Source organism: Podarcis vaucheri (genome assembly GCF_965113315.1).
Source record: "Podarcis vaucheri genome assembly, chromosome: 5".
NCBI lineage: Eukaryota > Metazoa > Chordata > Lepidosauria > Squamata > Lacertidae > Podarcis > Podarcis vaucheri.
In genome coordinates, this window is record NC_138763.1 from 82,476,794 (window position 1) to 82,493,857 (window position 17,064).

Consider the following 17,064-nt stretch of genomic DNA (forward strand, 5'->3'; position numbering starts at 1 on the left):
TTAATGCTGTGGCACTCAGCAATGAAATCAGGAAATAAAGTGCTCTTCCAGCTGCTGAGGGAGACTAAAGGGCAGCATTCCTTCTCCTACCCCAGTGCTGTCGTGGTGGTGGGTTGCCAGAAACACCATCTTTTGCTCTTTACATATCTAAAACTGACATAAGGCACTGAGGGCATGCATTTGCACCACTGACAAACTGGTTTAAGAGCCATTCCCTCTCCCCACGGAACTCTGGATTGTAGATCTGAGGCAGGCAAAGTACTGGAGTCTCTCAGTTCTGGCAACGGCTGCGTACACACCATACATTTCAAGAACATCTTTCCTCCAAAGAATCCCGTGAAATGTAGTATACCTCTCATAGTGTGACAGTTCCCAGCACTCCTAACAAACCACAGTTCCCTGGATTCTAGGTGGTGGGCGAATGTGCTTTAAGTGTGTGTACGCAGCCAATGATGACCCTAACCACAACCCTGCTTCTGCAAAGTGCTTTTAGCACACATCTGAAGGATATCCACATACAAAACCAATGTACAGTGGTACCTTGGGTTAAGAACTTAATTCGTTCTGGAGGTCCGTTCTTAATCTGAAACTGTTCTTAACCTGAGGTACCACTTTAGCTAATGGGGCCTCCCACTGCCACCGCACCGCCGCCACACGATTTCTGTTCTCATCCTGAAGCAAAGTTCTTAAACCGAGGTACTATTTCTGGGTTAGCGGAGTCTGTAACCTGAAGTGTCTGTAACCCGAGGTACCACTGTATCTACAAACCTGCACATCATTGGTTCAGGAGGGCTACCTGTAGCATTTTCTGTATTGTGTTTAAATGTACATGAACTTGACTTTGGGATCTTTATAAACCCTCTCTCTCTGTATATATTTATATATATATATAAGATTTAATAATAGCAGGTAGACTGGCTGGTGCCTGTATACCATTGCATTTTTCTGCCATTACCACAGCTGGCTCTGACTTTTTTTCCTGTATTTATCGTTAAGAGTGCACTCAGATGAAAAAGGCACCGGAGTTAGTGGCTGGGGAGATAAGGAAGGGGCAACATCCCAAGACGGCGCTGTTAAATCTCTTTCCCATTTGACCACAGACAATTAAGCGAGACTTGCCTGCTCACTTCAGGGGCCAAGCAAGTCCTCTAACAAGCTTGTCATAGCTGCAGCCATTGATTTTTCTCATCGGGGGACATCCCAATCTATTTTATTTTGAATGTCAGAGGCTAATGGACGTTTTGCTTTTGACAGGTGTCCCTGTGCTTCCTCCCTGGATGGATGGGCTTTTCTTGTGCTCTTATTGCCTATGATGAGCAAGCTGGGAGGAAGAGAAATACAAAAGTTTTCGTGCAAGCTTGACTCTAGGGAAAGAAGGTGGATACTGAACTTGCCGCAGTCCCTATATCTGAAGTTTGTAGGACTTTTTGTCGCTGGTTCTGTAACTATGCCCAGGGTTGTGTGCATGCTGTGATTCTGCAAGGAGCAGTGGGAGAGAAAGGCAATTCAGTTCCCATTTTAAGATTAGCCCACCTAATATGCACTTTTTGAAGCAATGCTCAAACTGAACGACTGTTCTCTTTTTAAATTCACACTTCTCTGAATTTTGCAATTCAGTTCGCCAGGCAAGATGGAGGGGGGGAATTGTATACTATGGTAAATTGTGCATAGAAATGCATATATTAGTGAAAATGGCGCCCCAAAATGCACTAATTTAAGGTAAACTGCTTTGCAAAAATATGAATTAGGCAGGATTGCATACAAAGATGTGTACATTTGGAGAAATTCACACTGGTCAATTTTCATGAGAACTTTAAAAAAAATTGCAAACCAACAGAAATGTGGAGAACTTAAAATTCAGATTGGAAAAATGAGAAACTAAGATAAAGCAAAATGGGTAGATTTGTGCATCCCTATCTGGAAGCTTGCAGAAAGTGAGCGTGAGTCCACAATTCAGCTTCTAGACTATCTCAGCTGTCTATTTTATTTTATTATTTTATTTTATTTTATTTTATTTTATTATTTTATGGTCTTTTTAGTGCAAGATTCTAGACCCATGACCCTTCAGATGTTGTTGGACTACAACTCCCATCATACCCGGGCAATGCCCAGGCTGAATGGAGCTGACAATAGCAGAAGGGTCCCAGCCTTCCCATCTTTGTTCTAGCTTTTGTGGCTGCAAACATAAGCTTGAAAATATGTGGACAACATCAGCTGAAATTTTTGGGCCAAGCTGACAGTGATGTCATTACATATGCATTGCAAGTTTTTTAAAAAACAAAAACAAACAAATATCAAAACCAATTGCTAGTGCAGGTGACCAATCCCTTCCACCGCAAAAACAGGTACAGTGGTACCTCTGGCTAAGAACTTAATTTGTTCAGGAGGTCCGTTCTTAACCTGAAACTGTTCTTAACCTGAGGTACCACTTTAGCTAATGGGGCCTCCTGCTGCTGCCGTGCTGCGGCGGCGCAATTTCTGTTCTCATCCTGAAGCAAAGTTCTTAACGTGAGGTACTATTTCTGGGTTAGTGGAGTCTGTAACCTGAAGCATCTGTAACCTGAAGCATCTGTAACCCGAGGTACCACTGTATGCAGTATCACCCAGGTTACCATTGTGATGTCAGAATTCCCAAGCCTTCCAACAGGAGGACAGAGGAATATAAGGAAATCACAACTCATTTTAACTGTGTGCTGAGGCAGCCTTTTCCTTTGCAAGGGGGACCCATAGCATTTGGGTCTGTAACCTGAAGCGTCTGTAACCCGAGGTAACACTGTATAGGGGAAAGAGAGCTTTAACCATTTACATCTGCCATGGTACAAACTGGAATCACAAACCAGAAGCCTGCTATTTGCAATGGAAGCAAAGTTTCCAATGGCGCCTGTGTCAGCTTTCCTCCCATTTCAAATAGCTGGCACATAGGGAAGACTGGTTCCGAATGGGGGGCCATGCCCCCCCAACTCTTGACTGGTTGTTTAGTCTTTTTAAAATCAAACAAACAAACGCCTATCTAGTTGGGTTCTCAGAAATCAAAGGAGGGTGTCTAACTGAGACTACCAACCTTTGGGTGCAGGGTAAGGGCACTCATAATTCTTGCCCCTGCTTGCTAATGAAGAAGGAAAGAATGCCATATAATAAATTATGGGGAAATAAAGAAATCACACAAAATCAATAAACTTGCATCATCTATTTTGATGAACTGAGCTTTTCCTGATATGGGACTCGCATTGCCTTGGCACAAAACTTTAATAAGGATGGGCTCTTCCCCTCCCCATTTTTGCACAAAATACACAGGTCCCTTGCTATATCATGTATACTACCAGTTCCCCATCTTCTTTCTCCCAGAAGCATTACATCAGAATGAAAAATAGCTCTATCTACACTGCCTGACGATGTGCTTTGCATTCACAAAGCCTCTGACTCAGGCCACGACAGCTCCAGTTAAAAAGGCACGCAGGTAGCAGGGCCATGCAAAACCTTGATGAGAGGAATTGGGGAGCAGCTGAGAATGAGCCAATAGTCTGATTTAGTATGTATATGGAGACTGTGAGAGGATTAAGCATGTTCCCCTATTTCACATGCTCCCAAGTGATAGGAGCTGCATGGGTTGGGCTGCACTGCATTTGTCAACAGTTTAGTGCACACTTACCCAAAATATACACATTTTTACAAACAATTTCCCCTACTAGAATGGTTGTTTTTGAATTTTATTTTCGGGGAGGGGGAGGTTCAGCACTTGGACCAGCTCTGGACAGTTGAATCCAACTGCTATATTGATTTCCCACAATGCCCTTGCCACAACACCATTGAGGCATTATGGGAAATGAAAATGGTAACTAGACTCAGCCATCTGGTGCTTCAGATAATGCTCCACCCCAGTCACCATGCCTAGAGCTAGCCTTCACTCCCCAAACCTGGAGCCAGCCCTGTCTGTAAAGACTAATTCTGTATAAGACCCGGGCTCACACTGCTTCTTCCTTTTGAAATATTCATCAATCAAGTTCAGTTTTTCATATTCTGTGCACATAGCAAGTAATACCTTGTGGAAATTGATAAGGTCTGTGAGTGTGGCATGTCGGTTGGGATCCACCCCTAAGAAGCTGTAGAAGTCTCCGGAAGCATCCACCAGGAAATGTTTGAATCCACTCTGATGGCGATAGGACAGGGCATATCCCCAGATTTTCTCACTGACCCGCACTAGGAATGCTCCCTCGGACTTGTTCATCAGCAGCTCTTCTGCCTCCTGGCGACTAATAATTCCTGCCCAAAACAGAGCAAAAAAACTGTATCAAGCAGCTAGTATTCCCTAGAGCAGGCTTCCTCAACCTCGGCCCTCCAGATTTTTTGGCCTACAACTCCCATGTTCCATAGCTAGCAGAACCAGTGGTCAGGGATGATCTGAATTGTAGTATCAAAACATTTGGAGGGCTGAGTTTGAGGAAGCCTGCCCTAGAGATCCAGAAACATATGCATAGCCCATTAAATAAAGGCATTTAGACGTCAGGTGAAGCAGGCTGTTTCATATAAAATCTTAAAATGCATCAAATGACATAGTTTTTAAGAGAGGGATGGGAAACCTGTAACCTCCAGATGTTGTTGAACTACAGTTTCCACCATCCCTTCCCACAGACCATGCTGTGACGGGGCTATTGTTGGCATTCAACAACATCTGGAGGTGTAATATAAATTGTGGAAGAGCATTGTGAGGTTGAGGAATTTTTAAATGTCCAAATGATGAATCTACAGTATCAGGCAAACATTTTGGAGCCTCTGGGAAAGTACATATGTAAATTACAGCACTGTGGTATGAAGCACTTCAAATTGGGCTTTTTTTTCTTCAGGAAGGAAAGACAACAGCCAGTCTTCATCATGGCATGTAAATAGACAATTACATTGCCCGGATGTGAGTTGTGAAGGCCGCTCCCTGCAAGGCCCTTTCCACCTGGCCTAGAGGACAGGGCCCAGACTCATCAGCCCTACTCAAGAGACTCCTCATGAGGCTAGAGGAACATCGCCCGGCTATTGTTTTATTGATTTAATATGCTGTAAACCGCTTTGAGGTTTTTATTAAAAATATAAAGTGGTATAGAAATTTTAAAAATAAATAGATAACAATAAATAGATGAAGAGCCACCAAAGCAGTCAATTGTTAAACATTCCAGAATTGCACAAGAAGTACCTAGATCTGTATAACTCTGGTTACACATTTGCAAGGAAGGCAGGGGGACACAGGCTGATAGATTGAACCCCCGTGTGACACAGATTGTCTGAAGAGGCATCATTAGATTCTAATACAATGTGCCATGTGCCAAAGAGAATCATACTGGAAATAAGAGCTCTGTTTGCATAGGTAAGGTTTCACATCTCTGCCTTTCTGGCCTTCTCTGAATATGCAAATGGAAGGGCTGGCAGTGCTTATATAGTATCTCCTTTTACTGATGGTTACCACCTCAGTTTAAACACCACGCAGACAGATCAGGCATGTTTGTCCTCGGTAAAGAGGGTTGCACTGGCAAGAGTAATGCCATCAGTTCACAGAGAGCTGCTGGGGTTTTCGAAGTGGCTGGCTTTCTAGTTGACAACATTGTGATTCTCTAATGGTGATGCTCTCATCAGGGAGCCTTTACTCGTCCACCAGGCAAATTGTGTTAAAGCAGCATGCACCGCTGTCCATACAGGGCAAATGTCAAACAGCTCTTGGAATCACAGATATTAGAGAGGGCTGAACTGGCCCAGTGGCTATCTCGTTTGGCTCCTTTCTACCGTTCCCCGTATCACGCAATTTAACAGCTGGCTGGCGGTACCAAAATATAGCTACTGCATTCTAGCCTGCAGTTAGCTAGAATCCTGCCTCCAAACCAGGAGTGTATGTATGTGAGTGTATGTATAAATTAGCTTGTTGTACAAGGTAAAATTTACATCCATTGTGCCACCCAGTTCTGCTTCTGCCCCCCGCCCATCACCACTGGCATGTGACTTCCAGAAAGTTGTCCACAAGGGAATGTGGTCCATGAATTGAAAAGGGTTCCCTGTGCCTTGGGTAGACAGAGCTAAGCAATGCTCACTCAAGGATAACTGCAATCCGGAAAGCACAGCTGGACCTATAGGGAAGCAGCCAGCTCAGAGTGTGTATGAATACATACAGAGTGGCAAGCAGAAGAAGACTGTATTGTAAAGAGAAATATTAAAGCTGATCCTCAGGTTTTGAAGTAGACTTCCCTGCTGTGCACCTCCCTTTTAAATATGTATATTCCCTCTAAAGCTGGAGAGGATGCAATGTGCAAATCTATGCACATGTATTCCACATATTTAATGTCAGAGCTGTGACAAATATTCTCCGGTTTCAATATTCAATTCAAAAGTAGCATGCGTGTTACAGGCAAATTACAGAAAAAATTCTCACGTCACCAAACACACGTGCTGTTTTGACGCTATTTGGTGTCCCCTAGTTCATCTGGCTATTGCACCATTTCCGCTTTTCTCTGCTCCCATTGCCTTTGGCTTCATTCACTCAACCTGCTGTATCATCCCAAAGGCTGCGTTGATCCACATGATTTTGTTTATGAATGTCCAGGGTGTTGCCATATGAGATGTACCATCGTGATGTCCTTGACAATTCCCCACCCCCCAAAAAACCCACATAGCTAAGGAGATGAAAGGGTGGCAAGGACAATGCAACTATGCCAGTGTTTTCTAACTTAAGGTGCATTTTACTTGTTTTACCTCCGTCTTGCCCTTTCTCCAAGGAACCCAGGTGTTTCCCAATTTATTGCCACAACAATTCTAAGAGCGGGGTTAGGTGGATGGACAGTGACCAAACCAAAATCATTTTGTGAGATTTATGGCTGAATAGAGTTTGAAGCTGGCCCTATTCCTGCTCAAATCCAAGACCTTGCACACACCAGCTCTCTGATTTTATAATCTTTGCAGCATCACTCTTCTGAGGCTGCCCACTGAGATTGACGCGATCTGAGCAATCCATTCCAGCTGGACAGCAGATTGGACCCTGCATATACAACAGAAATACTGAGCTGACAGCCATCCAGCATTTCACTGACCATCATTATCAGACACACACCACCAAATGCGGTCATTTTCAACAAGCTGTTCACCTCCTCCCCAAACCCACCACTGGAAGGAAAACATAGCAGGCTTCCACATTACCTTTTCTCCTGCCAGAGCATACCTTTGTTCTGAGGCACGGGTGTTATTTCATGGGTATAACATTTTAGCTAGCTTAGGGCAACACTCATATTTGTTTTAGTTCTCTCCCCCCCCCCAAAAAAAAAGAGCTGGAAAGAATTCTCAGGAAGCTTTCTTGTTATTTCTGTGTTTAGTTTTCTGATATCGTCAAGAGCTGTACCTTCTCTTTTCAGCTCTCCCACACCTCTTTGTTTTAGTTTGCATCTAACCAGTCATTTGCCAAGTGTGTGTTAATTAGAGAAATGGAAGCCCTCATCCTTTCTGCCTTAAAAAAAAATACCGTACTGTTCTCATGACAACAAGAAAGCAAACAGAGAAGGGTGGGGGCTTAAAGAAGCCACTCACTTCGGGACAGTTATTGGAAAATAAACAACATCTGTAGAAAACCAGTTGAAACAGTCTGAATTCAAGTCAAGTGGTCTGGCATCCCATCTCGTTCTCCTGAGGCTCCCTGTTTTGAATCACTGATGCCTTTATTAGTGTGATTTGAGATATTATGTTATCTGCAGAAATCCATAGCACTGACCTCTCCCCTTCCATTGTTCCCACCTCTTTTCTTTGGATTTGAAAAAGGTACACACAAGACCATGTATGCAACTGGTCGGGGAAAAACAGCAAAACTGCGTTCATAGCAAAAGCTGAGCAGAAAACATTTGTAGTTTTATTTGCACTCTCGTGGCCAAAATATATCTCCATCTTGGTGTGCTTTCTAATGCTGCCTTCCACCTCTGAAATTTTGTTTATTCTTTGCTGAAGTCCTGAACACTAAAAATACTATGTTCAATAGGCTGGTTTTTAAGGCTCTGGAGAGCTCTGTAGTCTTTGAGTTACAGGCTCACGGGATATGGTTAAGAGAAGCACCAGCAGTTTGGGAGATATCCCTGAGCTTGTCAGAACAAACTTGGCAATTTCAGATTGTTAAGGTGGGGGGGAATTATATGGTTGAATGTGCAACAAAAACCTTCCTAAGCATACAGAACTAACATACCAGCAAAGACAGTTTCCATTCATCCTTGTCCCTGCAAGGATTTGTTTTGTACACGCAGAGGTGTGGCATCACAGTTTTTAATGTGCTGAAGATTTCAAACATGCCTCCCCTCGCTTGTCCGCTGGTATGGTACAACCCAGCAAAAACTGCCCTCCCTGCAATTGTTCAGCACTGAGCACCATGGATGAGACAACTTCAACCCAGGTCTCCCTGATCCAGGTGTAGCGCACTGTGAATGGCTATAATTGCAAATACTACAGTTCTTCCATTGTTTAACTCGGAGCATTATTTAATATATATTGAAATGCAGTGCAAAGTGAATCAAAAGACAGCTGGACCTAGAAACTAAACTGCTGGAGGGATTCACCATCTGCTGGTATTGCAGGCTGAATTCACAGACTCGCTCGCAAGAAATCGCACCAGACGTGCTTGTACTGCTGGTAGCAAAAGCACAATTTTGCAGCTGGGAACAAGCAATAAGGATTTAACTGACATGAATAAAAGGTAAAAGAAAACAAATCTTCCCAGGTGTGAGAATATATAAATTAGAGAGTGATTCCCAGGGAAAAAGCTGCTATATTTCAAGGATAACTTCAATGGTGCTCAAAATGTGAATCACCCTAGGTGTGGGCAGTTCCTTGGAGATTTAGCAGTAATTTAATTCTTCCTGCACAATCCAAGTTGAAAGGCTCAAGTACAGGACATACGAGACAATATATTAAATGCCATGGCTGCATTGAATGTTTCTTGTTTCCCATTTAGATTAACAGCTTTGAGGCAGGGGGTGAGGAGGGAGGAATTAACCACACCACACAGGGTTAATTCCTCCCTCTTCACCCCCCACCTGCTGTTGTCCCACCAAAAATCACCCCTTCTGAAGATCCTATTTGCCCCAGAAGAGAAGTTGTCAATGCTGCCAATAGAGCTTTATCAAAGAGAAGACCAGCTTCAGGGGTGAGATCTTTGTCAGGACTGCACCAGGGGGGGAAGGGTTAACTCAACCTCCCCACAGCCCCAGTTATGACCACCCATGCATCCAGAGCAATTATTAACAGGAATAAAATTAGATACTTTAAATACAAATGGTAAAAAGGTGAAGGACAATTAGATGGTTAAGTCCAATCAAAAGTGACTCTGTGATTGCGGCGCTCATCTCGCTTTCAGGCCGAGGGAACCGTCCACAGACAACTTTCTGGGTCATGTGGCCAGCATGACAAAACCACTTCTGGCGCAGCGGAATACCGTGACAGAAACCAGAGTGCACAGAAACACCATTTACCTTCCTGCCACAGCAGTACCTATTCATCTACTTGCACTGGCATGCTTTCAAACTGCTAGGTTGGCAGGAGCTGGGACAGAGCAAAGGGAGCTCACCCTGTCGCGCAGATTCGAACCACCAACCTTCCAATCAGCAAGCCCAAGAGGCTCAGCGGTTTAGACCACAGAGCCACTTGCGTCCCTACTTTAAATACAATGACATATTTAGTGCATCATCTAGTTATACGGGCCTTGATTGGAGACCTGTCCCTCACTTCAAAGCTGCTTTCCATCCATTTAATGCAACTGGGGTGGTTGTAGGGCCACCACAGAGGGAGATCTTAGGAAAGGGATCTGGAAAGAGGTTGAGCAAGATGGGGAGTGTCATAGTACATCAAAGGTAAGGAAAGCTGGCTTACTGAAAATTCAGAATGGAAATTGTATGGCTGCAGGGGGTGGAAGCTGTCAGGGAAATACTCTTTCCAAAGTAGGTCTGGATATGGTAACGCCTGTGCGGCCTACTTCCTGTGCTTTGTGCCGAACCACAATTCTCCACTTCCAAGTCTATTTGCTCTGAAATCTTGTTGTAACAAAGAGCTTGGAAACAAGACCAAAAAGGAGCACCCAAAATCCCCCATTGTGGGAAAGGGAAAGGCAGCCAGTGGCCCTCCTGGTATTGGACACCCTTCACCCCCAGCCAGCATGGCAAAGGTCAAGGATGGTGGGAGTTGTGGTTTGGGGTGCAGGTTTCCCATTTTCTGTCTTAGGATCCAATTTCAAAATATAAGCTTCTTCATTGGCTGCACACATTCTCCAGTGAGTTCACAATATATGACAATTCAATGGGGCTGCAACCCAACCTCATGTTGTTTCTGTTGTGCTTCATGGGGGGGGCGTGAAAAGACAGCAAAAAGCAGCAGAAATAACACTAAAAAATCAGATTAAATGTTATTGGCTTGCAGGGGGAGAGGAGCTCCTTATATTACAGTGGTACCTCGGGTTACACAAGCTTCAAGTTACAGACGCTTCAGGTTACAGACTCTGCCAACCCAGAAATAGTACTCGGGTTAAGAACTTTGCTTCAGGATGAGAACAGAAATCATGGCGTGGTGGCGTGGGAGGCCTCATTAGCTAAAGTGGTACTTCAGGTTAAGGTTAAGAACGGACCTCCAGAACGAATTAAGTTCTTAACCTGAGATACCACTGTAACTGTATTATTTTGGGCATTTACTTCAAACTGGGTTGTTCCAGAAAGTCTACCCAGGCATGTAATTTCAGCATGTAAACTAGATGTGTGGGCTTTGGAAGTAAAAGTGTTTTATATTTACTGGTTTTTTTACCTGATTTCTTCTTCATATGGAACTTGCTTTTAAATACTGTTTCAGACTAGCATAAACTGCTTGCTCCAGTAAGTGGTATATAAATTTTGTGGAATAAAAAAAATGAGCCACCATTTTTGGTAGCAGTCTTGCATCAAGCATCGCACCCTAGTTCTGCCCTCAGTTGACTGGTATTTGTTGAAAGGGACATGGGTGGCGCTTTGGTCTAAACCACTGAGCCTCTTGGGCTTGCTGATTGGAAAGTTGGCAGTTCGAATTCCCCAAGACAGAGTGAGCTCCTGTTGCTCTGTCCCAGCTCCTGCCAATCTAGAAGTTCAAAAGCATGCCAGTGCAAGTAGATAAATACCGCTAGGTACCAGTGTAGCGGGAAGATAAATGAGGTTTCCGTGCGCTCTGTTTTCCATCACAGTGTTCCGTTGCACAATAAGCGGTTTAGTCATGCTGGCCACATGACCCAGAAAGCAGTCTGTGGGCAAACGTGAGCTCCTTCGGCCTCAAAAGCAAGATGAGCACTGCAACCCCATAGTCTTTTTAAAATATATATATATATTTATTACTTTTCCAACAATTTAAACACTACAAAAAAATAAACAATACAATACAATACAAAAACAGTACATAACACTAACACATTAAACTAACAAAACAAAACAAAAACAGTTTAAAACACATCAAACAGTTTCAATATCTTATCTTTCATTCACTTATTTCAACGACCTCCTCACACCTCCCTTTTTGTATTCCACTTCTATTAATTGTTTCAGCAATTCCTTTCCATCTTCCTCTGTTTTCTATCCTATTAATTATCTTAACACATTCTAACCTTATTTTTCCTTTAATACTCTATTAATCTATTTATACTTAATTTCTTATAGCATTTCTACTAAGGCCATATAACTTCATTCCAACATTTTTCTAACATTCATTAATTTTACAGTATTTCTGTAAATAGTCTTTAAACTTTTTCCAGTCTTCTTCCACTGACTCTTCTCCCTGGTCTCGGATTCTGCCAGTCATTTCCGCCAATTCCATGTAGTCCATCAACTTCATCTGCCATTCTTCCCGGGTGGGTAAATCTTGTGTCTTCCAATACTTCGTGATGAGTATTCTTGCTGCTGTTGTTGCATACATAAAAAAGTTCTATCCTTTGACACCAATTGGCCAACCATGCCCAGGAGAAAGGCCTCTGGTTTCTTCAGAAAGGTATATTTAAATACCTTTTTCATTTTGTTATAGATCACCTCCCAGAATGTCTTAATCTTTGGGCATGTCCACCAAAGGTGAAAGAATGTACCTTCAGTCTCATTACATTTCCAACATTTATTGTCGGGCAAATGATAAATTTTTGCAAGCTTGACTGGTGTCATGTACCACCTATAAATCATTTTCATTAAATTTTCTCTTAGGACATTACATGCCGTAAATTTCATACCTGTGGTCCATAACTGTTCCCAGTCAGCCATCATTATGTTATGTCCAACATCTTGTGCCCATTTAATCATAACTGATTTCACCATTTCATCCTGAGTGTTCCATTTCAACAGCAATTTATACATTCTTGACAAATTCTTGATTTTTGGATCTAACAATTCTGTTTCCAATTTTGATTTTTCCACCTGGAAACCAACATTTTTGTCCAGATTGTATGCCTCCATTATTTGATAATAATGGAGCCAATCTCGCACTCTGTTTTTCAATTTTTCAAAGCTCTGCAATTTTAATCTGTCTCCATCTTGTTCCAGAATTCACTGCAACCCCATAGTCGCCTTTGACTAGACAACCATCCAGGATTGAGCTGGACTTAACCTTTTACCTACCTGTTGAAAGAGCACTGTAGCTCTGCCCATGCTTTGTTACTCAAGATTTCTGAAACAGAAACCTCTACAGAATTATCTGCCCAAATAATATTGAAGTGTCAGGACGAATTGAACACCAGAATCTCTCTGAAATGAATTCCGCAGCTCAGGAATGAATTCCCCACCAGCTTTCCTTGCAAATTAGATGTGCTACACCCACTGCTGTGAGTCGTGGTTAAAACTCTCATTGTCTCCCCCTGCCTCTTCCTGAATTCAAGCTCTCAAGTACTGTAAACCTTTTTCAGATTGCTGTCAAAATATTTCCCCCACGTTCCCTAACAAGCTCTGTGCCGCACAAGAAAGGTGGGCCACAGTATTACTCCTCACAGCACACTGCTTGTAACGCAGAGCCACAAATGAATGCTTCTTTGAACTGTGCTGTTGCTTCCTTTCATTTCTCCCCTCCTCTGTCTTTTATTTCAGTTTGCACAAAGAGATTTCATGATCTCAGAGCCGTAATTTATTTCACAATGCAGATAAGAAAAACAGGAAACACAGCTCTCTCTTTTTTTACACTTCTGAATTTATCTACCATGAAAATATTTACCTGCCCCTTTTGCAGTTATTGTTGTTTTTTACTACTAGTAGTAGTGCTACTACATTTCTCATGGCTGAGTAGGGATTTGAACCTTTGTCTCCCAGCTCTGAGTCTAACAATCTAACAACAACAACAACAACAACTGCTACCCATCTGACTGGGTTGCCCCAGCCACTCTGGACAGCTCCCAACAAAATATTAAACCACTACACTCCACTCCCTCTGTTTCAGTTCTCTTATTGCTTCTGACGATGACGGCTGTCTTGCCTTGCCAATGGGTCTCCCCATTCTGCCCTCTCAAAACACTTCTGTCTCTGCTCAGCTCCACTGCCCACCTTTTACCCTGACCTCTTAACTCTCCCTACCAGTGCTATTTTTCTAGAAAAAGAGGTGCCAGAACTCACCATGAATGCCTCCCTTGTTCTCTTATAATGGCAATGGCACCCACCTGAGAGGTGCCAGAACTGAGTTCCGGTGAGTTCTGGCTGAAAAAGAGTCCTGCTCCGAAGCAGCCACCTCATATTAGGATATCGCTGCATTTGATATGTCCTATATATTTCAAGACCACCTCCAAATTGTAAACTAAAGACATGAACTCATTTGCATGCAGAGTTCCAAATGAAATGGGACTCTGATCAAAAGTGCAGCCACTAGACGTTACCGCAATATAAATATGATGAAATGGTGGCCTTGTTCCAGTAGTATCATAAAGCGCTGCTACCCTTTCATCATTCCAGGAAAAAAAATCTAATTACTAACACACCAAAAACCTAATCTCATTTATTCAGCTCTTTCTTAAGCACCTATGCATTTCATCAGCATTCATAGGAAGCTGCCTATCTATTTGGATCTGCACTGTTACCGGGAGAAAATGGTCTGGAAAAGGAAAAAGAAAAATGGAAGTCGTTGCAAAATTCAAAAAGAAAGAAGCAAGACGATGACATTTGCCTACATCTTATACAATCATTTTAAAACTTTAACAAATGGTTGTCATGATAATTTTGGATGTTCCCTCATTGCAGAAAAATTGCTCATAATTTGTGTCAAAATTAAATTTCACTGGAATAATGGAGCGCAAGTATAGTGTAATCTTATGAGCTGGAATACAAATGCATTTTCCATGCTGGAGGTATATGTCTCCTAAAACACTGGGCATAATCCACGGGGGAATTATGAAAACAGGAACTACAGTATACTTTAAATATACTCCACCCTTTTCATATCTCTTCTGGTTCTGGGAGACAGAGGAGGGGAACTCATCACAGAAAGAAGGGGGGACCTTAACTCTTCAACAGCCTGAGTCACCTCTGCCTCTTGGCCTCCCTCCTCCCACTTGCCAGCTTCACCTTCCGATTCTTGACTTCTCCCTGCCACAGACTCTCCCAGCTCACTAAGCCATGGTACCCCTTCAGCTTCTCACACCTCCTCCCTCCTTCCAGTCTTCTCCCTCTGACCACTCATCATCATCTCACCACCAATCACTGGGGTCTGAGCTTTCTTCTCTTGATGGCTCCCCAACTAGTTCCCCCCACCATTCTTCTGCATCCAACCAGTCCATGACAGCCTGGGGGGGTCAGCAAAAGAGGTTTGTGAATATAAATGTCATCTATGTAAAAAGAAAAGGGGGCGGGGAATGATCTCTGGCTGGTAGCCTGTGAACATAATCTAGCCATGAGGCAATGTTATTTGGCCCCTCATGGCCCTACCAAATTTCAATCAGGATTTGTTCAATATTGTCTCAGGGCTTGTCCACAGCTCCACTTGCTCTGCGCCTAGAATGCACAGGTCTGAGCTCTTTTGCCTTTGCCACGCTGCTTTCCCCTGGAAAACCCACACTTTAGTGCTAAATCAGAGCAAATGCCATTCAGGTTTTCTCCTGGTTGACATTTGCTCCAACTCAGCAGTAAACAGGAAGGAGAGTGCCATGGCAAGCCCTCAGTTTCACTCATATAAAAAGGTAAAGGGACCCCTGACCATTAGGTCCAGTCGTGACTGACTCTGAGGTTGCGGCGCTCATCTTGCTTTATTGGCCAAAGGAGCCAGCGTTTATCCGCAGACAGCTTCCGGGTCATGTGGCCAGCATGGCCAAGCTGCTTCTGGTGAACCAGAGCAGCGCACGGAAATGCCGTTTACCTTCCCGCCAGAGCGGTACCTATTTATCTACTTGCACTCTGATATGCTTTCAAACTGCTAGGTTGGCAGGAGCAGGGACTGAGCAACGGGAGCTCACCCCATCACGGGGATTCAAACCGCCGACCTTCTGATCGGCAAGAAGAAGAAGAAGAAGAAGAGTTTGGATTTGATATCCCGCCTTTCACTCCCTTTAAGGAGTCTCAAAGCAGCTAACATTCTCCTTTCCCTTCCTCCCCCACAACAAACACTCTGTGAGGTGAGTGGGGCTGAGAGACTTCAAAGAAGTGTGACTGGCCCAAGGTCACCCAGCAGCTGCATGTGGAGGAGCGGAGACACGAACCCAGTTCTCCAGATTACGAGACTACCACTCTTAACCACTACACCACACTGGCAAGTCTTAGGCTCTGTGGTTTAACCCACAGTGCCACCCGCGTCCCTTCACTCATATAGAACAGACCATTGAGAGAGAGAGAGAGAGAGAGAGAGAGAGAGAGAGAGAGAGAGAGAGATTCAAAGCCTTTGACAGCCAAGCAAGTTAAAGAGATCTCAGTTCTAAGCAAACATCATTTGGCCCATGTAATACAATATGCAGAAGCAAGCAAGCAAGATGGTGTTCACTTCACAACTCTTTCCAAAGTGTGAAACCAGTTATTAACCTAAAACATGTGGCCCATTGTGCATATTGTGTTGTGCATGCTTGCAAAGAAAGATAGGTAATTTGTGGTGCTGCCTTTATTATGCTTTGTGGGAAGCTGTGAAAGCCTTTGTTCCAGCTAATTAGTTTGTGAAGAGGAAAGGCAGTCTTTTTGCTTCCTCAGCTTTCCTTCAGATGCTCATACATTTGGAGCAAAAGCAGTAGATTTTGCTGTGCTAATCTGCACATAACCTAAAAGCAGCTGCTCCATACCTTGATTGTCATATAGGGTATATTCACACCAGCAGCATTTCAAGTCACATTTACACACTGTTGCTCACATCAGAGAGGGGTCAGGGATGTCTTCACTTGACACATGAACTGTTTGGTTTCCCACCCACTGCAACACACACAGAGAGTCATATGCACACGTGTGGCAGCTATCTCCAATGTTCACACTACCAATTACTCCACATCCATTTTGAATTGAAGCTGGTTTGAGGGGAAATGCATCAAAAAGCGGTATTTGTCAAGAAACTACAGGATCGATATGGGCTGTGGCTAAATGAGGTTTCAAAAACTAGCAGTGGGTGTGCACTGGATGCAGAAAAAGCTGTAATGTAAACATACCTAAACTCTAGCTCAGAGAGGGAGAACCTATGGACCTTCTTATGCTGTTGGACTACAGCTCCCATAACCCCATGCCATGCTGATGGAACCTGGAGTCCAACACATCTGGAAGGCCACAAGTTCCCCATCTTGGCTCTAGGAAAAGCAGAACTCTGTATCTCCTTGTTTCTGATGCTCTGTGCATTGCATCTGCTACCGCAATCCAGCCTTTACACAACTCTACTTGATTATAATTATATTAATGGTTTGCTGTTTCTGAGGGCTCACTCTACTTGTTATAGATAAAATTGGGTGTCTCAACTGCAACACACTTTCTTACTTTTTGTGCAGGCAAAATTAATGAGCTTGGTCTGAAGAGAAGTCTTTAGAAAGTTTTTCTAAATCTAGAACTTCATTGCCAGTCTGTTATAACTACATCAGTTACATAGTCAATAGCTAGAAGAAAATGAAAATGCCTCCTGATTGGCCGATACGGTCATTATGAC

General features: G+C 43.3%; 1 protein-coding gene and 1 long non-coding RNA gene across 5 annotated transcripts in view; both read right to left on the bottom strand.

The window, feature by feature from the left end:
• The window catches only part of SH2D4B (SH2 domain containing 4B), a 93,555-nt gene that overhangs the window by 3,025 nt on the left and 73,466 nt on the right, over positions 1-17,064 (bottom strand). For all 4 annotated transcript variants that reach the window (XM_082222477.1, XM_082222476.1, XM_082222479.1 and 1 more), the window contains exon 7: positions 4,040-4,260. In XM_082222477.1, the coding sequence (XP_082078603.1) occupies positions 4,040-4,260 (221 nt within the window). The remainder of the gene's footprint in view (positions 1-4,039; positions 4,261-17,064) is intronic.
• On the bottom strand, positions 7,890-16,976 carry LOC309532341. The gene is made up of 3 exons (XR_014219782.1): positions 16,852-16,976; positions 12,606-12,654; positions 7,890-8,654 (listed from the first exon to the last, which is right to left on the bottom strand). It is a non-coding gene; the product is annotated as an uncharacterized lncRNA (long non-coding RNA).